Below are 20,962 nucleotides of genomic sequence, written 5' to 3'. Positions count from 1 at the left end.
ATCCACATCAGGCCATCGAGACACAGGCAGTGGGCAGGTGATGGGGCTGGGCAGGGGACTGGGTACTGCTGGAGTGCAGGTGCCTTCCAGGGGTAAATGGGCTGTTTGGAAGTAGAGGTGCTGGGCGCCCAGTGCTGTGAAGGCAACTGATGTCCAGCTCGATCCCTGGCTGATGGACTTGTGCACGTCCAGCACAGCTACAGCCCATGCTCAGGTTCCAGCTCTCAGTGACCCAGCACCAAGTGGAGGCAGAGAGGCCAACCTCAGAGACACCAGTGTGGCCACATGTTCTGGGGAATGCAGGTGACCTGTGGGGACCTTGGAGAACACACAGGGGCATTACAAGCTGAAGCTGGGTGACACTGGACATAGCATGGGGCAGTCCTGGGGGGGACCACATCCCAGGGCAGCAGCTGCACAGATGACGTTGAGGTGGTCACATTTATTATCAGCTGTGAACAGCGGTCAGGCAGGGAGTGCCCTGCCAGAGCCGAACCTGGCCTGACCCCAGGGACGGAGGCCTGGCTCAAGCTGCATTGGACGGTGGGGTTCCTCAGCCAGAGAAGCGGCAGGATGCAAGGCCTCTCACCCCAAGGCCCAGGACCTGCGGGAGGAGAGGGTGGAGGTGAGTCCCTGGGCACAGCTGAGTCTCCCGGCAGCACCAGCCACGGCAGTGCCAGCCACACCAGCTTCCTAAACCTCCCGTAAACGTCTCTGTGTACAGCAGGGCACATGGGGCCTTGGGAGGGTTGTTTTCCAGGTGGACAGATGTCCCCATGGATGCTGCCAAGCCTGCTCCAGTCCCCTAGGTCAAGATGCGTTACACCTGGTCGAGCAGCCATGGCCGGGAGCCAAGCTGACCCTGGCAGGGACACCCCACTGACCTTGAAGACGTGTCCTGCCTGCGGCTCCTGCAACAGCTGCTCTGGACTCAGGCTGTCCGCTGCAGAGGTCATGTTCAGGTCGGAGTAGTCAGCCCCCCCGAAACAGCAGGATGTCACCCTGGACACTGGCACCTCCGGGGTGCACAGCCGCGTCCCTGTGAGTAAAGCTCAGGTACATCTTTGAAGCCCAGCCACCCATCTGCTGCTGGACCCCAGGTGGCCAGACTGTGCCCACTCCCCAGTGGGGCCCTGGGCCGGCTGGTTCTCTCTGGCACCTGCAGCACTTGATCCCCAAGTCTGCCCTTCCTCATGGACTGCAGGGGTCAGCAGGGCCACCTGGAGCCCAGGAGCTGGAGAGGCCAGTCTCCTGGAGGGAGCTGGACACATTGTAAGAGGTTGGTCCTGTCCACATTTGCACCCCAGAACCTGTGAGTGGGACCTGGTGTGGGAACAGGGTCTCTGCAGAGGTCATTAGTGAAGGGTCCTGAGATGGGCTCCTCCTGGGTCAGGGGGCCCTCATGCAATGGCCATGTCCTCCCAAGAGACAGAGGAGGGGACACAGACACAGAGGAGGAGCCCCGTGGAGACAGAGGCAGAAACTGGAGTGAGGGGCCACCTGGAGCCCAGGAGCTGGAGAGGCAGGAGGAGCCTTTCTGGAGCTCATGGAGGGAACTGGACACCATGGTAAGAGGTGGGTCCTGTCCACATTTGCACCCCAGAACCTGTGAGTGGGACTGGTGTGGGAACAGGTCTCTGCAGAGGTCGTTAGTGAAGGGTCTGAGATGGGCTCCTCCTGGGTCAGGTGGCCCTCATGCAATGGCCGTGTCCTCCCAAGAGACAGAGGAGGGGACACAGACCCAGAGGAGGAGCCCCGTGGAGACGGAGGCAGAGACTGCAGGGAGGGGCCACCAGCCGAGGGCCACCTGGAGCCCAGGAGCTGGAGAGGCAGGAGGAGACCCCTGGAGCCTGTGCAGGGAGCTCAGCCTGTGACCCTAGTCCAGCCTCCGCCCTCCAGGGTGGGAGAGGACAAGGTCTTGTAGTTTTCAACCGCTGGTTTGTGGTCATTTTCTACATCAGCCCCTGTGTTCCCTGCACTGCCCATCTGCACAGGTCCCCCTGTAGCTGGACAAGCAAGTGGTCCCACTCCTGGACCCTGAACACCGTGGCACAGAGAACCCCATGGCCCCTCCTTGACCGACTGCCCTGTGCACACACCTGCCTCGGCGTCCATGCGGATCACCCTGCCTCCATCAATGCAGGCCACCCAGATTGTCCCCGTGGTGTCCATGAACAGCCCATCTGGCATGCCTTGCTCTGGCTCCAGCTGGCACACCAGTCGTGGGTTTGCTGCGGCAGGACAGACAGAGGCACGTGGCCCCTCACTGCCCAGACCAGGGGGTGACATAGTGTGGCCTCAACAACGTGAGGGAGTGACAGACCCAGTGGTGCATCTGGGACCCCAGGAGGGGACTCAGGAGGGTGTGGGGGGCTGGCCATAAAAGGCCCTCCCCGAGAAGGGCATGGGGGGCTGGCCATGGTTGGTCCCTCCCAGTGAGGGCTTATGGGGCTGGCCATGGAGGCCCGTACTTCAGGGAGGATGTGGGGAGCTGGCCATGGAGGCTCCTACCCCAGTGAGGGTATTGGGGGCTGGCCAGGGAGGCCCCGCCCAGGTAGGGCATGGGGGCTGGTCATGGTGGCCCCACCCATAGAGGGTGTGAGGGCTGACCATGGAGGCTCCTACCCCAGGGAGGGTGTGGGGGGTCCTGGTCACGGTGGCCCCATCCAGGGAGGGTGTGGGGGCTGGCCACGGAGGCCTTCCTCTGGGGAGGGCGTGGGGGGCTAGCAACGGTGGCCCCTACCCAGGCCTCCTGTCTGCACGTCGTAGTCATAGGACCGCACAGAGTAGTCCAGGCCGTCCACGTGGTAGAGACTGTGATGGTCCAGGGACCAGTCCAGCCCGTTGGGGATGCCCAGCTGGTTCAGCTGTCTGACCACGGAGCGGTCAGCATAGAGTGTGTACAGGGAGCCCTGCCCCGGCTCCCACACTCCTGGGGCGGACACCTCTGGCATGGTGCCTGGAGAGAGTGGAAGGTCAGTGGTCAGCACCCCACCCTGTCCTGCCCACCCCACACAGACCCGCTGTGCAGAGAGCTGTGGTCACCCTCAGTCGGGGGACAGCAGGCAGGATGGCCCTCAGGCGGCATCTGTGAGTGAGCCTCTGTGCTGGGCGAAGGGGGGACCCCAGGGATGTTCCACTGGGAAGAGTCCTGCTCAGGCAGAGGTGCAGGGCCCTCAGCCGCATGTGAATGGCCTCTGGCCACTGCCCCACCCTGGCTGCTTCAACCCTCCCAGGGTCCTCTCTGGGCAGGGATCTGGGAAGAATGACATGGAAGCCATGGGCTTTGGAGCGGGAGGGAACCTGTGGGCTGCCCAGCACCTGCATGGCCCCCGGGGGCCGCTTGCCAGCAGCCTGGGGAGGGCTCCTGAGGTCCCCCCCCAGCTGGCACCCGCCATGACGGGAGGCTCTGCAGGTGGCCTGGGCCAGTCCTTTCAGCAGCCCACCTGCCACAAACCTCCCGGCGGGGTCCACCTTCCCGTCGTTGAACCTGTTGTGGGGCTTGTCCTGGTCCAACCAGGCCGCCCATTCCACCTGCCCCTTCTCCGAGTCCAGGAGGCCAAGGCAGGTGCCAGAGGCCACCATGTAGCTGCCCTCTCCACGCAGAGCCACACAGCCAACAGGGTCTCCTGGGAGGACAGAGGACAGCAGGGTGGCCTGGCTGCTGCTTCTCCAGGAGACTCCACCCACGGGGCTCCCGCCAGGAGGCACCATCAGGGCACAGAGCACGTCTCAGCACAGGACTGGGCCTGCGTGTACCACCTCTCTGCACCCCCTCCCCACGATGGCCACCACAGGGCCTCCAGATGGGACTGGAGGCTGCCAAGCCTGCCTGCAGGGCCACCAGGACTGCAGGAGTGGAGAGCGCTGGCCTCTCCTCACGTCAGTGCCAGTGTGAGAGCCGGGGGTGCCCCTGAGCCCTCGGGTAGGACGCTGGGCCTGGGACAGGCTCCACAGGAGGGTGCCTGAGGCCAGACACAGACTTGGGGCCAGCCCTGATCTGCAAGGGGGACAGTGGCACCTGCCCTTGGGGAGGGTGAGGGTGAGTGGGGGATGTTCCCAGAGTGCTGCTTCTGCTCCTCAGAAAACCCACGGGGTTCGTCAGCCACACAGGTGTGCAAACCCCACAGACACACGTACCTCCCAGGTGTGTGAGCCCACAGGGGTCATCAGCCACACAGGTATGCAAGCCCCACAGACACACAGGTACCTCCCAGGTGTGTGAATCCACAGGGGTCAGCAGTCCACACAGGTGTGCAAGCCCCACAGACACACAGGTACCTCCCAGGTGTGTGAATCCACAGGGGTCAGCAGTCCACACAGGTGTGCAAGCCCCACAGACACACAGGTATCTCCCAGGTGTGTGAATCCACAGGGGTCATCAGCCACACAGGTGTGCAAGCCCCACAGACACACAGGTACCTCCCAGGTGTGTGGGTCCATGCACACACATGAACCTGGAAAATGCACAGTCACCCCCACCCTAGCTCCTGAGTCAGGACAGGTGCATGTGTGGCATAACCCGGGGTCAGAGCCAGGTGCAGGCTCCACACAACAGCCAGGAGGATGTCAGTGTTTCCAGGATTTAACCTGGATGACAGCAAGCCCGGCTTTGGTCCTTCCAACTATAGCTATACACCAGGACTTCCCACCCCATGGTCTGTCCTGTGCCCAGGGTGTGACAGCCCACACTTCAGGGGCTCTGGAGCAGGGGGACAGGTGCTGAAGAAGCAGGTGCCCCGGCTGGGCCCCTGCAACCCTCAGGCCACGAGTGATGCTGGACACCTGTGGCAAAGGTACCAACGAGCCCTAGGACCTCAGGGACATGGGTCCACAAGCAGGCAGGACAGCTTCAAAGCTAAACGAGCCCCAGGACTTCAGGGGACACGGGGCCCTGGGCACATAGGATGGTCTCACAGCTCCCTTCCCAGGAGCACCTGAATCTCCAGGGGACCCATACTTCCTCAGACCCATGTTCTGCAGGCCCCAGGCCCACTTCCTCTGGCCCAAAGTCTCCACCTCTCAGACCCACTTCCTTTGTCCGACCCTCTGCAGTCCCCCAGGCCCACTTCCTTTGTCCGACCCTGTGCAGCCCCCCAGGCCCACTTCCTTTGTTCCACCATCTGCAGGCCCCAGTTCCACTTAAGTCTGCACCTCCCCAGAGAGTGGGTTCCACCAGCACACAGTCCTGGTGTTGATGTCCACAAACACCAGCTGCCCGGTCTCCTCTTCCCACATGGGACACTCCTCCATCCTGTGCCTGTCCCGGATTACAGCCTCGATCCTGGGGGACGCCATGGCCTGGGAGGAGGACAGGGCTGTGAGTGCCCTGTTCTCTGTCCCATTCTCCTGGTCATCAGGTGAGGGCTGCTGGACCGTGCAGGCTGGGCGCTCCCGGGTGTGTGACATCCTGTGGTTTCAAGGACAGCCCTCTTCTGCTCATGAAGCCTCACCCAGGCAGACAAGGGGATGCAGAGAGGGAGCCGGCCGAGCCCACGCCCCTCCTGGCTCCTCTGTGCCTCCTGTCACTCTGCATGACCCGAGAGGTCGACAGAACGTGCAGGTGCCCCGTCACTTGAAGAGGCACCCCCTGGCAAGGTTCCAGGAGTCCCCCTTTTCCTCTGGTGGCACTGTGTGCCCACCTCCCCCACCTTCCAGGCCCCCCACCTACAGCCTGGGAAGCAGGGGCTGCTAAGCTGAGCCGCGGTCCAGGTGGGCCCGGCTCAGAGGCTGGGGTGGGTGCGATCTGCAGGTGGCTGGCTCCGGAGCACACACCCTGGCTTCTCCGCCCAGGAGACCTCTGCCCCAGAAGGGCTCACTTCTCAATGCTCCTGTTTATTGGGTTGCTGTGAGACCCCTGCGCTCCGTGGGACTCAGTTCACAGGGCCCTTCCTGGATGGCACCAGGAGGCCCAGCAGGCCAGGGCTCCCATACTGGGGCGGCTCACGTGCTCCTCAGCCCTGGTCCTGTCCTGCTCGCTCAGCTCTTGGGACTCCACCGCCCTCTGGCCTCAGCCAGCTGAAGGCTCCACCAGGTGGGGGCGGCGACTCCCTTCCGCCCTCCCCTCCCCGTCCCTCCCTCTGTGCTTCCCCAAATCAACAGAGCCCCAGGCGGTGGCATGTCACCTGCTGTATCCTGCAGAGCCAAGGTAGCAGTTGAAGGAGTCGCCCATGCGCTCTGCATTAGAGTGGGAGAAGCAGCAGCCCCTGGGACCTCGCTTCCGTAGAGACCCCCGAGGTTGCAGCCAGCGCCCCACCAGGCATCGCTGAGCCTTCCCCTTAGGGCCGACCATTCAGCTCCCCAGCCCTCCTGGGTTCTCCCCTCGCACAGGTGCTGACCTGGGCAGCGGGACACTGTGCTCCTCTCCTACTGCAGAAGCGCGCCAGCTTGCAACTGGGGGTTCACGGGCTCACCCAGGCAGGCTCACAGGGAGCACAGGCTTGGCCAGGCAGGCGCAGAGGGACGCAGGGGAGGCTCGGGGAGCCCTGGGCAGGCACACGGGACGCTGGACAGGCGCAGAGGGGGCGAAGGGGAGCCCTGGGGAGGCACAGAGGGCACTGGGCAGGCGCAGAGGGGGCGCAGGGGAGGCACGGGGAGCCCTGGACACGCACACGGGGCGCTGAGCAGGGCTCTACTCACAGGCATCCTGTAAACAACGGACTGCTGACCCCCGAGCTTCACCTGCTGACCCGACCCGGCCTCGCACACCTGGCTGTGTCACCCACACGTTCACAGGCACCAGCGCCCCCTTCCCCGTCTTCCTCCGCCCTCTGTGATGGTCTGGGCGCCACTCCCCCAGCCACAGGTTCCTCCCGCTGTGGAGCAGGGCTTGGCACAAGCATGTCGTCCCCCGTCCTGGAAAGGAGAGGTGCTGGTGGTGGAGGTGGAGTCCCCGCATTCACGTCTCCATGCCGCTAAGTGAGCCCAGCTCCTCCACACCCCAGGCTCCAGCCCCGGAACCCAAGGACCCCAGGCTCCACGGTCCCTTCCCCGTGGGCTAGAACCGGCCTTTTGGGCGAAGGACTCCCTTGGGAACCTCCTCCTCCTGGGTTCCAGCCAGCGCTCGGCAGCATCCTCACCCCAACCCTGGTCCCAGAGCTCCTTAGGGCCCCGGACTGCAGGCGCCTGTCTGGGAGACCACCAAGGTGGATGCTGGGGGCTGGTTCCTGCTCCCACAGCCCAGGAGAGGCCACCGCCTGGGTGGAGGGGGTCTAAAGGAAAATGGATGGAGAGCTTGGACCTGGAGCTCGTCCACTCCATGAAAGGTGCTGTGGCTCTTGGGAGCACTGGCTGCAGCCAGGGGGCGCCCCCTCACCCCGAAGGCTCCTGCTCAAGGTGAGGTCAGTGTGTAGCCCTGGCTCTCACCCAGATTGGGAGGGGCCCTCTGGTCCTTCTGATTGGCCCTCAGGGTGTGAAGACAGGCCAGGCCCCCCCTGCTGGGCAGCCTGCACTGGTCGCTGGAGCCAACCCCAGCATGGGTGTGTCCACTCACTCTCTGGCCACAGTGGGCAGGACACACACCTACTCTGCAGGGCTCTTGTAGGAGCAGAAACCTCCCAGGACTACCAGTGACATGCAACTCTTCAAAGCTAAGGGGACATATTTAGGGAGCCATGTGGGACCCTGAGGTCAAGATGGCTGAGGTGGCCCCTGATCCATCCTGATGGCTCTCCTCTCTATGCTCAAGCCGAGGACAGACAGCAGCCAGACAGTGTCAGACCTCACGACATCTTGAGCATCAGGACACAATGCTGCCTTGGCTTGGTGGGAAGGTACAGTGGTCTGGAGAGAGAAACCAAGGGTGGCAGGCAGTCCCTCGGCTGGGCAGGCAGGGTGATGGGCCTCCATGCAGAGCACCTAGCTCTCCCAGAGACACACTGTGAGGGCGCAGAGCCCCACACGCCCTTTGCTCCCACATTCCAGGGGCCCTGGCACCAAACCGCTTGTCATGCCCTGTGACCCCACAACAGGAACCCAGGCACCCACCCTTCTCCGCTCCCTGGTGGTCCGGCCGTCCACCTGTGCTCGTCCTACACCTGCCAAACGCTGACCCGTTCCCAGGCCCTGCCTGGAGTCCCAGGCAGCTTCCTTCTGCACCTGGGCGGATGATCTCATCTGTCTCATGACTTACACCCTCTGACCTCCCATGACTCCCCCGTTTGTAGATGAGAACACACGGGCTCCCAGACGGGACTCCGTGCCCAGAACCCTGCTTGGAAGTCTATCAGGCATCCCACATGGGCTGGCCCACTCGCCCTTGCTCCCCTGCCTTCCTCCTCCTGTCAATCACCTGCCTTCCTCCTCCCCACCTGGGATGCCTCATCATGTCCTACCCCAGTGGGGTGACTAGCACCCCAAGTGCACTGGGACCTCGGGTAGGGCTTCTTTTGCATGTAGGGTCTCTGCAGATGTAATTAGGTATTGATCTCAAGATGACACCATCCTGGGTAAGAGTGGCCCTCATGCAATGGCCGTGTCCTCACTAGAGACAGAGGAGGGGACACAGGCACAGAGGAGGACCCACGTGGAGACGGAGGCAGAGACTGCAGTGAGGGGCCACCAGCCCAGGCCACCAGGAGCCTGTGCAGGGATCTCAGCCTGGGGCCCCTGGCCTTGGCCTCTGCCCTCCAGGGCTGGCAGAGGACAGGTTCCTGTGGTTTTCAACTGCTGGTTTGTGGTCATTTCCTACATCAGCCCCAGTGTTCCCCTGCACTGGCCAAGTGCTGAAGGGCCACCTTGGCACTCCCGCCATCTGTAAAGTTCCCTCTGTAGCTGGACAAGTCCTGCCTGGAGCCTGTGGAGGGAGCTAAGCCCTGTGACCCCTCCTCTCAGCCTTCTGGCCTCCAAGGCTGGGGGAGAAGATCCCACTGGACTGGGGAAATGGTTTAAGCCCCTGTGACTCTTTGTTTCCAAGCGCAGGACACTAACAGGGCCATGAAATTGCATCCAAAGTTGGCCCCTCATCCCAGCCTTCCAGATGTCCTGTCCACCAGGCTCCTCCCTCCCTCCCTCTGCTCAGCTCTGCAGCTCCCTGGGCCCTGGGGCTCCCCCCTGCTCAGTTCTGCAGCTCCCTGGGCCCTGGGGCTCCCCACCTGCTCAGCTCTGCAGCTCTCTGGGCCCTGGGGCTCCTTCCTGCTCAGCTATGCAGTTCCCTGGGCCCTGGGGCTCCTCCCTCCCTCTCCTCTGCTCAGCTCTGCAGCTCCCTGGGCCCTGGGCTCCCCCCTGCTCAGCTCTGCAGCTCCCTGGGCCTTGGGGCTCCTTCCCCCCTCCCCCCTTCTCAGCTCTGCAGCTCCCTGGGCCCTGGGGCTCCTCCCCCCCTCTCCTCTACTCAGTTCTGCAGCTCCCTGGGCCCTGGGCTCCTCCCCCCCTCCCCTCTGCTCAGCTCTGCAGACCCCTGGGTTTGGGAGCCTCTTCAACCAGGTGTCCCTGGTACCACCCTCTCCCTGTCTGCTCCCCCAGAGCAGGAGCCTTGTGCCAAGTCAGTGTGAGCCTGTGTCCCCTGCAGTGACTCCTCTGATGTTTTGCTGCCACCCTGCTGGCATGGAGTGGGCTCCCCCACCAGAGCAGGGCTCAGTCACATGGACAGTGTCCAGTTCTCACCCAGTTCTCACCCTCCTGGTGACACTCCTTCCTCCCTGTGGGACAGCTGGAGATAGTTTGCTGGACTCGGCCTGCTGGCCCCACGTCCCACTTTGCTGTCCATTGAAGCCGTGATGGCCCTGAGGCACCTTGGGAGCTGCAATGACCTGTGTGCTTGTGGTGAGCCCACCAGGCGGTACTCCCTGTGGGAGACCTGCTGGAGTGACTCGCTGGACCCCAACACAGGCCTAGGCCCTGGGGTCATGCCCCCTGCCCCCTGGTGGGTCAGCTGGCTCCCTCTGTCCAGAGCATGAGACCCTGCCCTCCTCTCTTTGGGTCTGTGAGTGGTGGCACTGCTTTATCACATCTCCTGTCTAGGAGTGGCCCCCTCTGGGGCTCAGCTGAGCACCCCCCATCCCACTCCTTCCTGACTGGTGTTGTCGCCCAGGGACCCTGTGACAGGAAAGCACCCTGGGTCTGCCAGAGCCTCGGGTCAGCTGGCCCTAGGCTGCTTCCTGGGAGAGGCACAGGGGCAAGGTGGGGCTCAGGCTGTGGTCTGCCTGGGGACAGACGTCTCCTTGAGAGAGAGGCTCAGCGCTCCTCCATCACCAAATCCCACAGCCCAGGGCCTGAGCCTCCCTCCTCCTGCGCCCAGCACTCCATGTCCCTCATGAGCCCTGGCTGGGCCTCAGGGTCCCGCAGGAGCACTTTCCTCTACCGCAAGTGACTGGCTGACTTCTTCCCCAGGCTGCGGCCTCAGCCTCCACCTGAGCCTCTCCTGAGTGACTCTGGGTCCTGCCGCTGCCCACGTCACAGCCCTGAGTCTGTGTCAAGGTCACCTTCCATGAGCACCTGTTCATCAGACTGCCCGGCTCACCTGCCTGGTGTGTCCAGTTCGGGCAGGACCAGGACAGCCCCGCCCACCTGCCCTGTGTGTCCACGCGGGCAGGACTAGTACAGCCCCGCCCATCTGCCCCTGTGTGTCCAGCGCCGGCAGGACCAGGACAGCCCCGCCCTGCTCACCTGCCCTGTGTGTCACCATGGGATGGACCCAGTCCCTGCCTCAAGGCAGACAGCGTCGCTGATGCTCAGAAGACTCCCTGCGCCCCCTGCTGGCCGCCGTCAGCCCTACACCCTCGGGGCTAGAGCACCTCCTGCCTCTGGTCCACATCTCTGGGGCTGGGGTCCTGAAAGGCAGGCCGTCCTCTGCAGGGTCCTGGGAAGCTCCTTCCTGCATCTCCCCCGCTCAGGACCCCAGGCCCTAAGCTTGGGTCCTCATCACTCCAGTTGTCTCCCTGTCCCCTCTGTCCCTTCTCCATCTGCCCCTCTTCTCAGCACCCTGCTGACTCCTTGGGCCCCAAGACCCTCCAGGTCACCTCCCTGTCCGCATCCCTACCTATCAGGCGGCAGAGGGCCTTTGGCATTCCCAGGGCCGGCAGTGGATGTGGACACTGACATCAGCGGGCCACAGAACTCATGCCCTGGGCAGCAAGGACCTCCCTAACCAGAAGAGAGTCTCTGGGAGACCCTGCCCCAAAGGCATGACCCCCATAGTCCCAGGAGAGCTTCTGGGGGAAAGAGGGGGCTCTCATATGGAGAGACTGGAACCCTGCATCCTGTAGACCTGGGGTGACCATGGCAGCTGTGGGGTGCCCAGTGGAAGGTCATCTGCGTGTAGAGGGAATCAGGGCACCCACCCACCCATCCCTGCTCATAGGCCCCTGTACCCCTCCCTGTCTCTCCCTGATCACACCCCCTGTACCCCTCCCTCCCTCTCCCTGCTCACACCACCCTGTACCCCTCCCTCCATCTCCCTGCTCACACCCCCTGTATCCCTCCCTGTCCCTGCTCACACCACCCTGTAGCCCTCCCTCCCTCTCCCTGCTCACACCACCCTGTAACCCTCCCTCCCTGTCCCTGCTCACACCCCCCCTGTACCCCTCCCTCTTTCTCCCTGCTCACACCCCCCGTACCCCTCCCTCCCTGTCCCTGCTCACAGCCCCCTGTACCCCTCCCTCCCTCTCCCTGCTCACACCCCCTGTACCCCTCCCTCCCTCTCCCTGCTCACACCCCCTGTACCCCTCCCTCCCTCTCCCTGCTCACAGGCCCTGTACCCCTCCCTCCCTCTCCTTGCTCACACCCCCTGTACCCCTCCCTCCCTCTCCCTGCTCACAGGCCCTGTACCCCTCCCTCTTTCTCCCTGCTCACAGCCCCCTGTACCCCTCCCTCCCTCTCCCTGCTCACACCCCCTGTACCCCTCCCTCCCTTTCCCTGCTCCCCCCGCCGTACCCCTCCCTCCCTCTCCCTGCTCACACCCCCTGTACCCCTCCCTCCCTCTCCCTGCTCACAGGCCCTGTACCCCTCCCTCTTTCTCCCTGCTCACACCCCCCTGCACCCCTCCCTCCCTCTCCCTGCTCACAGCCCCCTGTACCCCTCCCTCCCTCTCCCTGCTCAGTCCTGTTACACTACTGAGGGTCCCCACCTGCTGCAGAGCTGAACTCTGAGCCACCTGAGTCCCTCTGGCCAAGGGGCCTGGGGTAAGCAGCACAAGATTATCAGGTAGAGGGCAGCCCCCAGGGTGGGCACTGGGTGTTCAGGGCCCTTTGGTCTAGTGGGTAGTGACCCCAGGCATCAGCCCTGACTTCACATCAAAACTGAGATTCAGAAGTGAGGCCCCCTCAGCATGAGGGGAGGGTCCCCATGGCCCTCTGCACAGGGGGCTTGTGCAGCACCCCGAGGTGGGATGTCCACATGTGGCAATGGGCAGGACCCCAAAGACACCAGCTCCTCCACGGTCATTCGTCCAGACCCTGTCACACAGCTCCTGTGACCGCTGCAGCAGGGTCCATCTGCCTTCATGAGACCCACACAGCAGAGGGCCTGCTGGAGCCAGTGACCACCAACCTGGGGCCTTAAGTGGAAATGCATCTTCCACGTGGCTCCTCCTCTGAGTCTGTCCCCTCTTCTGTTTTAAGGACACGGCCATTGCATGAGGGCCATCTGACCCAGGGGAGCCCATCTCAGGACCCTTCACTAACGACCTCTGCAAAGACCCTGTTTCCACACAAGGTCCCACTCACAGGTTCTGGGGTCAAGATGTGGACAGGACCTGCCTCTTACAATGGTGTCCAGCTCCCTCCACAGGCTCCAGGGAGGCTCCTTCTGCCTCTCCAGCTCCTGGGGCTCCAGGTGGCCCTGGGCTGGTGGCCCTTCGCTCCAGTCTCTTCCTCCATCTCCATGTGGCTCCTCCTCTGTGTCTGTGTCCCCCCTTTCTCTCTTGGGAGCACAGTGGCATTGCATGAGGGCCCCGTGTCCAGGAGGAGCTCATTTCGAGACCCTTCACCTGTTACACCTGCACAGGTGGCAGGCAGCCTGAGGAGCCAACAGGGCCCTTCCCAGGGCTTGAGGACCTGAGTAGGGCTGAGTCCTTCCCGCGTGGGCCAGGAAAAGGGGAATTGAGTCTTAGCTGGGTTTGTGGGCCAGGTACCTTTGTTGCTAGGGCAAGTCTAAGTTCTGAATGGAGAGTCCACAGACAGGGCTGGAGGCGGGGGCCTCCTCCACTGGGCAGCCTTGAATACAGGTGTCCCCCAAGGGAAGTGCCTTGTCTACTGTCTGGGGTGTGCACACACGCGCTCCTCCTGGTCACTCTCATGGGAAGCCAAGGTCACTGAGGAGGATGAGGTGTCCAGTGTGTATACTGCAGAGGACACTGTGTCCCAAGTGTGGGCTGGAGGAGGACACTGTGTCCCAAGTGTAGGCTGGAGGAGGACCCTGTGTCTGACTGTAGGCTGGAGGAGGACACTGTGTCCCCAGTGTAGGCTGGAGGAGGACCCTGTGTCTGACTGTAGGCTGGAGGAGGACACTGTGTCCCCAGTGTAGGCTGGAGGAGGACACTGTGTCCCAAGTGTAGGCTGGAGGAGGACCCTGTGTCTGACTGTAGGCTGGAGGAGGACACTGTGTCCCCAGTGTAGGCTGGAGGAGGACACTGTGTTCCGAGTGTAGATTGGAGGAGGACACTGTGTTGCGAGTATAGACTGGAGGAGGACACTGTGTCCGAATGTAGGTTGGAGGAGGACACTGTGTCCGAGTGTAGGCTGGAGGAGGACACTGTGTCCGAATGTAGGCTGGAGGAGGACACTGTGTCAGAATGTAGGCTGGAGGAGGACCCTGGGTCCGCAGTGTAGACTGGAGAAGGACACTGTGTCCCGAGTGTAGACTGGAGGAGGACCCTGTGTCCGCAGTGTAGACTGGAGGAGGACGGTGTGTCCCGAGTGCCGACTGGGGGAGGACGCAGTGTCCTGGGTACATTCAAGACCCCATCCCTCCCAGGACTCTTCAGGCTCTGTGCCCTGGACTCCATCAGATCTGAGGGGTGTCGGGCTGGGTACTTCTGCAGGGAGGCTTCCTGAGGGACACAGGCTCCCACGTGTCCTCTTCCCCACACTGACCACAGAAGTGAAAGTGGTGTTCCTCTGGCTGTTCTCAGGCTACACCTGACCTGGGCCGACCCTAGGAGGTCCCCGCTGAAGGCCGGACCCACGCCCCAGGCCTCCACCACGCCCTACTGCCCCGCCCCAGGCCCCCCCCCCCCCCCCCCCCCCGCCCGTGCCTGCCCCGCCCTGGGCTCTGCCCTTCCCCCCTGGGCTCTGCTTCCCGCCCGGCCACTCCGGATCCCAGCGTCTTCCAGGGCCTCCCTCCTCCAAGTCTGCACTGCCCCCACTCCCCGCGGGACCCAGAGCACCTCCCGCCGCCCTGCTCCCCTCCCTGCCTGCCGACCGCCCCCGGCCCGTCCACCGCCTCTGGCCCTCCCGGTGCCCTCTGCGTGGCCCCCTGCGGTCCGCTCAGGGCCTGGACACTCTGCGCCGCCCCTGAACCCGTTCTTTGGCCCTCAACTACTCCCTGCCAACATCGGCTCTTTGGGTCCCCCTTTTCCACTCTGCCCTGGACCCTCGGCCCTTTCCGTAAACACTTGGCCCATCCGAGGTCACTTGGCTCCCTTCATCTCTCTTCATCAAGACTGGGCACTTCAGCCGCCCTCGGCTCTTCTCGTTGTCTCTCGGGTATCTCCGAACACACTCAGCCCTTCCAGGGCCTGGGCTCTCTTCAGTGCTGTACCCTTTGGCCACCTCGGCCCTTCCGGTCCTTCCTGGACACGCCCCAACTCCCGCTCTTGGTGTCCATCCTCTGTCCACCTGGTGTGCATTTCAGACCCCAGGATCCCCAGCTTTTCACTACTCCTTTTGTTCTGGGCCTCAGCTGAAATCACACCTTCTGGAGCGGTCTCCTCTAATCACGTGGCTGTCTGTCTCTGCTTGCCTGCGACACTTAGGTGCAGGAAGCCCTGCAGCCATCCAGCAGGTCCCTGTGAACCCAAATGTAGCCAGAGCCACCCTTGATAGCTGGTCACCAGATACCGGATCTCATGCCTCAACCTCCCCCTCCTGGATGATGTCCCATCACCCTGTATCTGACCACCTTCCTCCCCTCCCCCTCCCTGGATGATGTCCCAACACCCTGTATCTGACCACCTTTCTCCCCTCCCCCTCCCCGGGTGATGTCCCATCATCCTGTATCTGACCACCTTCCTCCCCCTACCCCTCCCTGGGTGATGTCCCATCACACCTTATCTGACCACCTTCCTCCCCTCCCTGTCCCCAGATGAGGTCCCATCACCCTGTATCTGACAAACTTCCTCCCCCTGCCCCTCCCTGGGTGATATCCCACCACCCCTTTTCTGACCACCTTCCTCCCCTCCCCCTCCCCTGGTGATGTCCTTTGTGAAACTGATGTGACTCCATTTTTGAGAAACCAGCCTCTACCTCAGAGCAAAGCCTGTGCAAGACTTGTCCTTGGAATAACCCACAGAGCACTCCTAGGCACATACCCACCCTGCTGAGTTGTTTGTCTGTAAATAACAGGAGAGGTCTGCAGCACCTGGTGTCCCTGACTCAGGCTAGGTGAGGACCCATAGCAATCCCCTAGCAACCTCCAATCAGCATGAGACAGGGAAATACCCGGGATGCCAGATGACCCCCAAGTACTTTGTTGTGGTTGATAACATGCTGGGAAACCATGTAGTTTAGCACATCCACCCCTCATGGCCTAAACCAATCAGTTCAAAGGAATCCCCCTGTTGTACTAACCAATCACCTACCCAACTCATTGCCGCCAGTGAATGTGCTGAGACCTCCTGAGGGCAGTGGGAACAGGTTTTATCCAGTAACAGCTGAGAGTGGAGAAAGGGCTGAGCTTTACCAGGAACCTAGGGGTGGGCACCTCTGAGCATGAGCAGGGTCCTGCAGGGCGTGGTCATCAGGGGCCATAGCCATGGGGTGTGGCCATCCAGTCTCGTGCCTATGGGGGGGCGTGGTCATCAGGGGTGGGGCCTCGTCGCCATCTTTGACGCCAGTCCACCTCCTTCAGGGTGAGAGGTGAGCTTTCTCCTCAGGGCCCAGACGGCAGAGCCTGGCTCCTGGAAACTGTGGGTGCCCCTCAGGGAGGGCCCGAGCCCCCTTTTCCTCACAGCTACCTCAGGTGAATGCCTGGTTCGGGGACACTATGGGTCACGTCTCTAGGAATGCCTGGAGCTCCTTTCTTCTCAGAGCTGCCTCAGGTGAGCGCCTGGCTTGGGGGCACTGTCGGTCATGTCTGTAGGGACGCCCGGAGCTCCCTTCTCCTTATAGCAGCCTGAGGGTGATGTCTAGCTTGGGGACACTGCCGGTCATGTCTCTAGGGATGTCCGGAACTCCCTTCTCCTCAGAGCTACCTCAGGGAGCCACCTAGCTTGGGGACACTGTGGGTCATGTCTCTAGGGACCCTTGGAGCTTCCTTCTCCTCAGACTGCCTCAGGGAGCCACCTGGCTTGGGGACCCTCTTGGGCCATGTCTCTAGAGACAGCTGCAGCGCCCTAGTCCTCAGAGCTACCTCCGGTGGATGCTGGCTTGGGGGGCTTGGGGACACTGCGTCATGTCTCTAGGGATGCCTGGAGCTCTCTTGTTCTGAGTTGCCTGAGGGAGATGCACTAGAAGCTTCAGGAATGACCCGCAGCAGGTGTGGGAAATGTGGTATTGGTGAGGAGAGAGCCCCACCTTGCGACTGAGGGCTGAGGAGAGCCTGGCTGTGCGCCCTGCTCCTTCACTATTTCATTTAGGCTGGCTCTGCAGCAGGTCTAGGTTGTGACCCTCATCGTCTGTTTAAAAATAATTTACATTAGGTATATATTGCCATAAGTTAAAATAAAATTTAGTTGTAGTTGGACCTAATACCTTTTTTTAATTTATTAAATTTTCATGTGGTGCTGAGGATTGAACCCAGTGCCTTGCACGTGCTTGGCGACTGCTCTACCACGGAGCCCCAGCCCCAGCCCCTCATCGTCTTCCTACAGTTACCCCAGGTTTTTCCTGGAGAACCTGGGTGGGATGAAGGAGGAATGATGAACGAGTGTTCTAAGCCCAGGAGAGACTCCATTACTTGTGTTCCTTATTGCTTATTTTTTCAAATATTATTTTAGTTGTCAATGGATTGTGTTTTATTTATTGATAGTGAGAATCAAACCCAGTGCTTCGCACATCCTGGCAAGTGCTCTGCTACCGAGCCACAACCCCAGCCCTCCTTATTTTTTTAATGGTGTCAAAGTAGTAGAAAAGAACACGGAAATATGGAAAAGCACATGTGTTAACAGCCCACTACTTTATTTTAGTTTAGTATGTTATTTGTAACAAATTTATTTATTAAAAATGTATTTCAGGGCTGGGGCTGAAGCTTCCTGATAGAGTGCTTGCCTAGCATGTGTGAGGCCCTGGGTTTGATCCTCAGCACCACAAATAAATAAATAAGATACAGGTGTTTGTCTGATCTACATCTAAAAATATTAAGAAAGTTTATTCCATGTACTAAACTCATGAACCACATTTCATGGAACTAAACTCATGAAACTAAACTCATGAACCACATTTTTCTTTGGTTGAGAGAATTCCAGTTTAATTGTCAGTATATGTGCATCTTCCCCCTTTTGAAAATTTTTTAAAATATCTTTTTAGTTGTAGCTAGACACAGTACCTTTATTTATTTATTTTTATGTGGTGCTGAGGATCAAACCCAGGGCATCATGTGTGCTAAGTGAGTGCTGTACCACTGAGCCACAACCCCAGCCCTGGTGCATTTTACTTATCCATAATAGTAAAATGTATGCGGACATGCATGGAGTATAATTTGTTCAGTTTCACCCCAGTATTTCCATGTACCCTCCACCTCCGTCCTCCTGCTCCCCTTTCTCTACGGGTCTTCCTTCTATTTATTTATTGTTTTGTTCAACTGGTGGTTTGTAGACAGACATGGAGGGGGATTCACTGTGGTGTGGTCGTATATGTACTTAGATCGTTTGGTCAGTTTCATTCTGCAGTTCCTCCCTTTTCCCATCCCTCCTCTCTCCCCCTATATCCCCTTCTATTCCACTGACCTCCCTTCTATCTTTATGGGATCTCCCCATTTTATGTTTCCTTATTTACCTCTAGTTTCTGTGTATAAGATGAAACATTTGACCTTGGCTTTCAGAGTCTGGCTTATTTCAGTTAGCATGATGTTCTCCAGTTCCACTCATTTACCAGCAGATGCAGTAATTTCATTCTCCTTTATGGCTGAGTAAAACTCTGATGTGTGTATTTGCCATGCTTTCTGTATCTGCTCATCTGTTGACAGACACCTGGGAAGGTTTCATAGCTTGGCTACTGAGAATTGTGCTGGCTTAAACATTGATATGGCTGTATTCCTATAGCATGCTGATTTTTGTTCTTTTAGGTAAATACCAAAAAAAAAAAAAAAAAAAAAAAAGGTGGGAGGAACAGCTGGATCATGTGATGGCTTCATTTCTAGTTTCTTGAGGAATCTCTGTACTGCTGTCCATAGTGGTTGGTTGCACTCGTCTGCACAAACAACAGGTGAGTGTACCTTTCTCCCTATCCTCACCAGAGTTTGTTGGTTTTTGTATTCCTGATGTTTGCCCTTCTAACTGGAGATGAAATCTTAATGTACATGTGATTTGCATTTCTCTGATTGCCAGGCATGTTGAACCTTTTTTTTCCCATGTTTTTTGGCCATTTGTATTTCTCCTTTTGAGAAATGTCTGCTTAGTTCTTTCACCCATTTTTGTGTTGAGCTATTCATTTTTCTGTTGTTACATGTTTTGAGTTATTTATATTTCTGGATATTAATCCCTTGTTGGAAAAGTAGATGGAAAAGACTTTCTCCCATTCTGAGGGGCTCTCTTCATGATCCTATTTCCCTCCCTTGTCAGAGCATTTTAATTTGAAGGCATTCCACTTATTGCGTCTTGGTTTTATTTTTTAATTTTATGGATCTTGTTGAGGAAGTCAGTGTCTGCCCTGCACCAATATGTTGAAGAGTCAGGTTTCTATGAGCCCAATCTACTTTTCTACTGACTTACATCTTCATTTTAGAAATCATTTATCTTGAATTGATTGATCTATAATAAATAGCATCTTACATTTTAGTTTTCAAGTGCTCTACAGCTTCTGCCAAAATAATTCATTGTTCATGAATGTGGTAATGCATTTAAATGATAAGATGAACGTAGAATAAAAGGAATTGGGTCTTATAAAAACAGTGTACCCGTTGCCTTAAATTATATACATATTTTAGACTGGGGATTTGAACTCAGTACTTCATGTATTCTATGTAAGTGCTCTACCCCTATAAGTGAGCAACACCCTCACTTCTCTTTTTGAGAGAGGATCTTGCTAAATTTCCCAGACTGGCCTCAAATTTAGAATTTTCATTTCTCTGTCTCCCTAAGTAGCTGGGATTATGATGGTGTATACTACCGTACCTGGGTCCTCTCCTCTTTCAGTGGAATACCTGCTACTTCCATGCACTTTATTGTGGCTGGTACAGAGCAGGCAAGGGTGGTGGATGGCCAGGGACTTCTGCCCAGGATTCAGTGAAGCTGCTGGGGCCTACTGTACCAGGTGGAGGGTGGTGGGTGAGGCAGACTGTTGCTGCCTCCACCCAGCTCAGGTCAGTTTCCCTGAGGTGGGTTGTTGGGATGGAAGGCTAGAGAACTAGGGGCTCTGAGTGAGTGACCACCAAGGCCAGTATTTCTCACCATCTGTTGTCCCTTCTGTTGGCTCTGACCCTCCTCCAGACCCCTCTTCCAGGCCTGCCTTTCTTCTCCTGACCCCACCCCATCCCCCAGACCACATCCTCCATAGACTCTGCCTAGACCCCTCCCCCAAGGCCCCCACATCTCTTCTCCAGATCCCTGCCCTGTCCAGACTGTGACCCTCCTCCAGACCCTACCCTGTTTCCAGGCCCTGCCTCTCTCAGCCACAGCTCAGGGCACTAATTGACAGTATATTTGCAGTGGTGCACAAAATAGCCTGTTGAATAAACATTGACATTCTACATGGATGAAATATCTTGACTATATCAGGCTTTGATGGAACATGAACTGAATTTAGGAAAGTCACCTTTTTTTTTTAATCTAGATCATAAACATTTGAAATAAAATCAGAATTTGTGAAAGGTCAGGTAACACTTAGCTGTGAGACCTAATGATCCCAGGGTCTTTTCCAGTGGGAGATCTCCCAGCAGCAGTTCCAACTTTGCTATGCTAATGGATCGATTGAGTTTTCTTAATTTAGTTGTTTTGCAATGTCTGTATTTCCTAGGAAATGCCCCATGTCCACCAGGTTTTCAGTTCTTTTTAATTTTCTACAGAATTCTTAATCCTGTGAACTTCTGCTGTTTTCCCTCAGCAATATTTTTAAAATATGTTTTTTGCTTTCTTGGTTTTCCATTGAGAAACTTGTCTTGTTTGAAAATTCTCATGATAATCTTAAATGATTTTAATTATTTTCTGCTTATTGAGATGTCTTTGCATACTGGGTATGCAGCTCAGTGACAGAGCACTTGCCTAGCAATTGAGAGGCCTTGGGTTCCATCCCAGCACCATACACACACACACTCACACACATACAATGTCATTTGCTAGAACTCAAGCATCAGAGGTATCCAGAGATATGTTCAAAAACATTATGTATTTACACACACACACACACACACACACACACACATATATCACAATATCTCTTCCAGATTTAGATGAAATTTTTCTAAGAAAAAATTTCAATGTCAACTATTATATTGCATGATTCTTTTTTTAACCTTTATTTATTTTTATGTGCTTTTGAGTATCTAACTCAGGGCCTTGCACATGCTAAGGAAGCACTGTATCGCTGAGCCACAACCCCACCTGATCCTTTTTTTAATATTTATTTTTTAGTTGTACACAGTACCTGTATTTTATTTTATTTATATGTGGTGCTGAGGATTGAACCCAGGGCCTTGCACATGCTAGGAGAGTGCT

General features: G+C 58.2%; 1 protein-coding gene across 1 annotated transcript; it reads right to left on the bottom strand.

The window, feature by feature from the left end:
• Nucleotides 1–553: 553 nt before the first annotated feature.
• Nucleotides 554–4,974, bottom strand: LOC143641624 (regucalcin-like). The gene is made up of 6 exons (XM_077109219.1): nt 4,938–4,974; nt 3,447–3,629; nt 2,744–2,959; nt 2,100–2,231; nt 885–1,039; nt 554–604 (listed from the first exon to the last, which is right to left on the bottom strand). Exons 1-6 carry the CDS (start codon nt 4,972–4,974, stop codon nt 554–556), a joined length of 774 nt encoding a protein of 257 aa, XP_076965334.1.
• Nucleotides 4,975–20,962: the final 15,988 nt, after the last annotated feature.

This window comes from Callospermophilus lateralis, chromosome 4, assembly GCF_048772815.1.
Source record: "Callospermophilus lateralis isolate mCalLat2 chromosome 4, mCalLat2.hap1, whole genome shotgun sequence".
Classification (NCBI taxonomy): domain Eukaryota; kingdom Metazoa; phylum Chordata; class Mammalia; order Rodentia; family Sciuridae; genus Callospermophilus; species Callospermophilus lateralis.
The sequence above is the reverse complement of the archived record's forward strand: the minus strand, read 5'-3'. Positions and strand labels throughout refer to the sequence as shown.

Excerpts from the sequence above, each read along its gene's own strand:
- LOC143641624 (XM_077109219.1), bottom strand. The coding sequence starts at position 4,974 with ATGGGTCTGAGGAAGTATGGGTCCCCTGGAGATTCAG. Across the intron at positions 2,960-3,446 it reads CGCCGGGAGGTTTGTGGCAG|GCACCATGCCAGAGGTGTCC; the intron begins GTGGGCTGCTGA and ends CACTCTCTCCAG. Across the intron at positions 1,040-2,099 it reads CCGCATGGACGCCGAGGCAG|GGACGCGGCTGTGCACCCCG; the intron begins GTGTGTGCACAG and ends CTTTACTCACAG.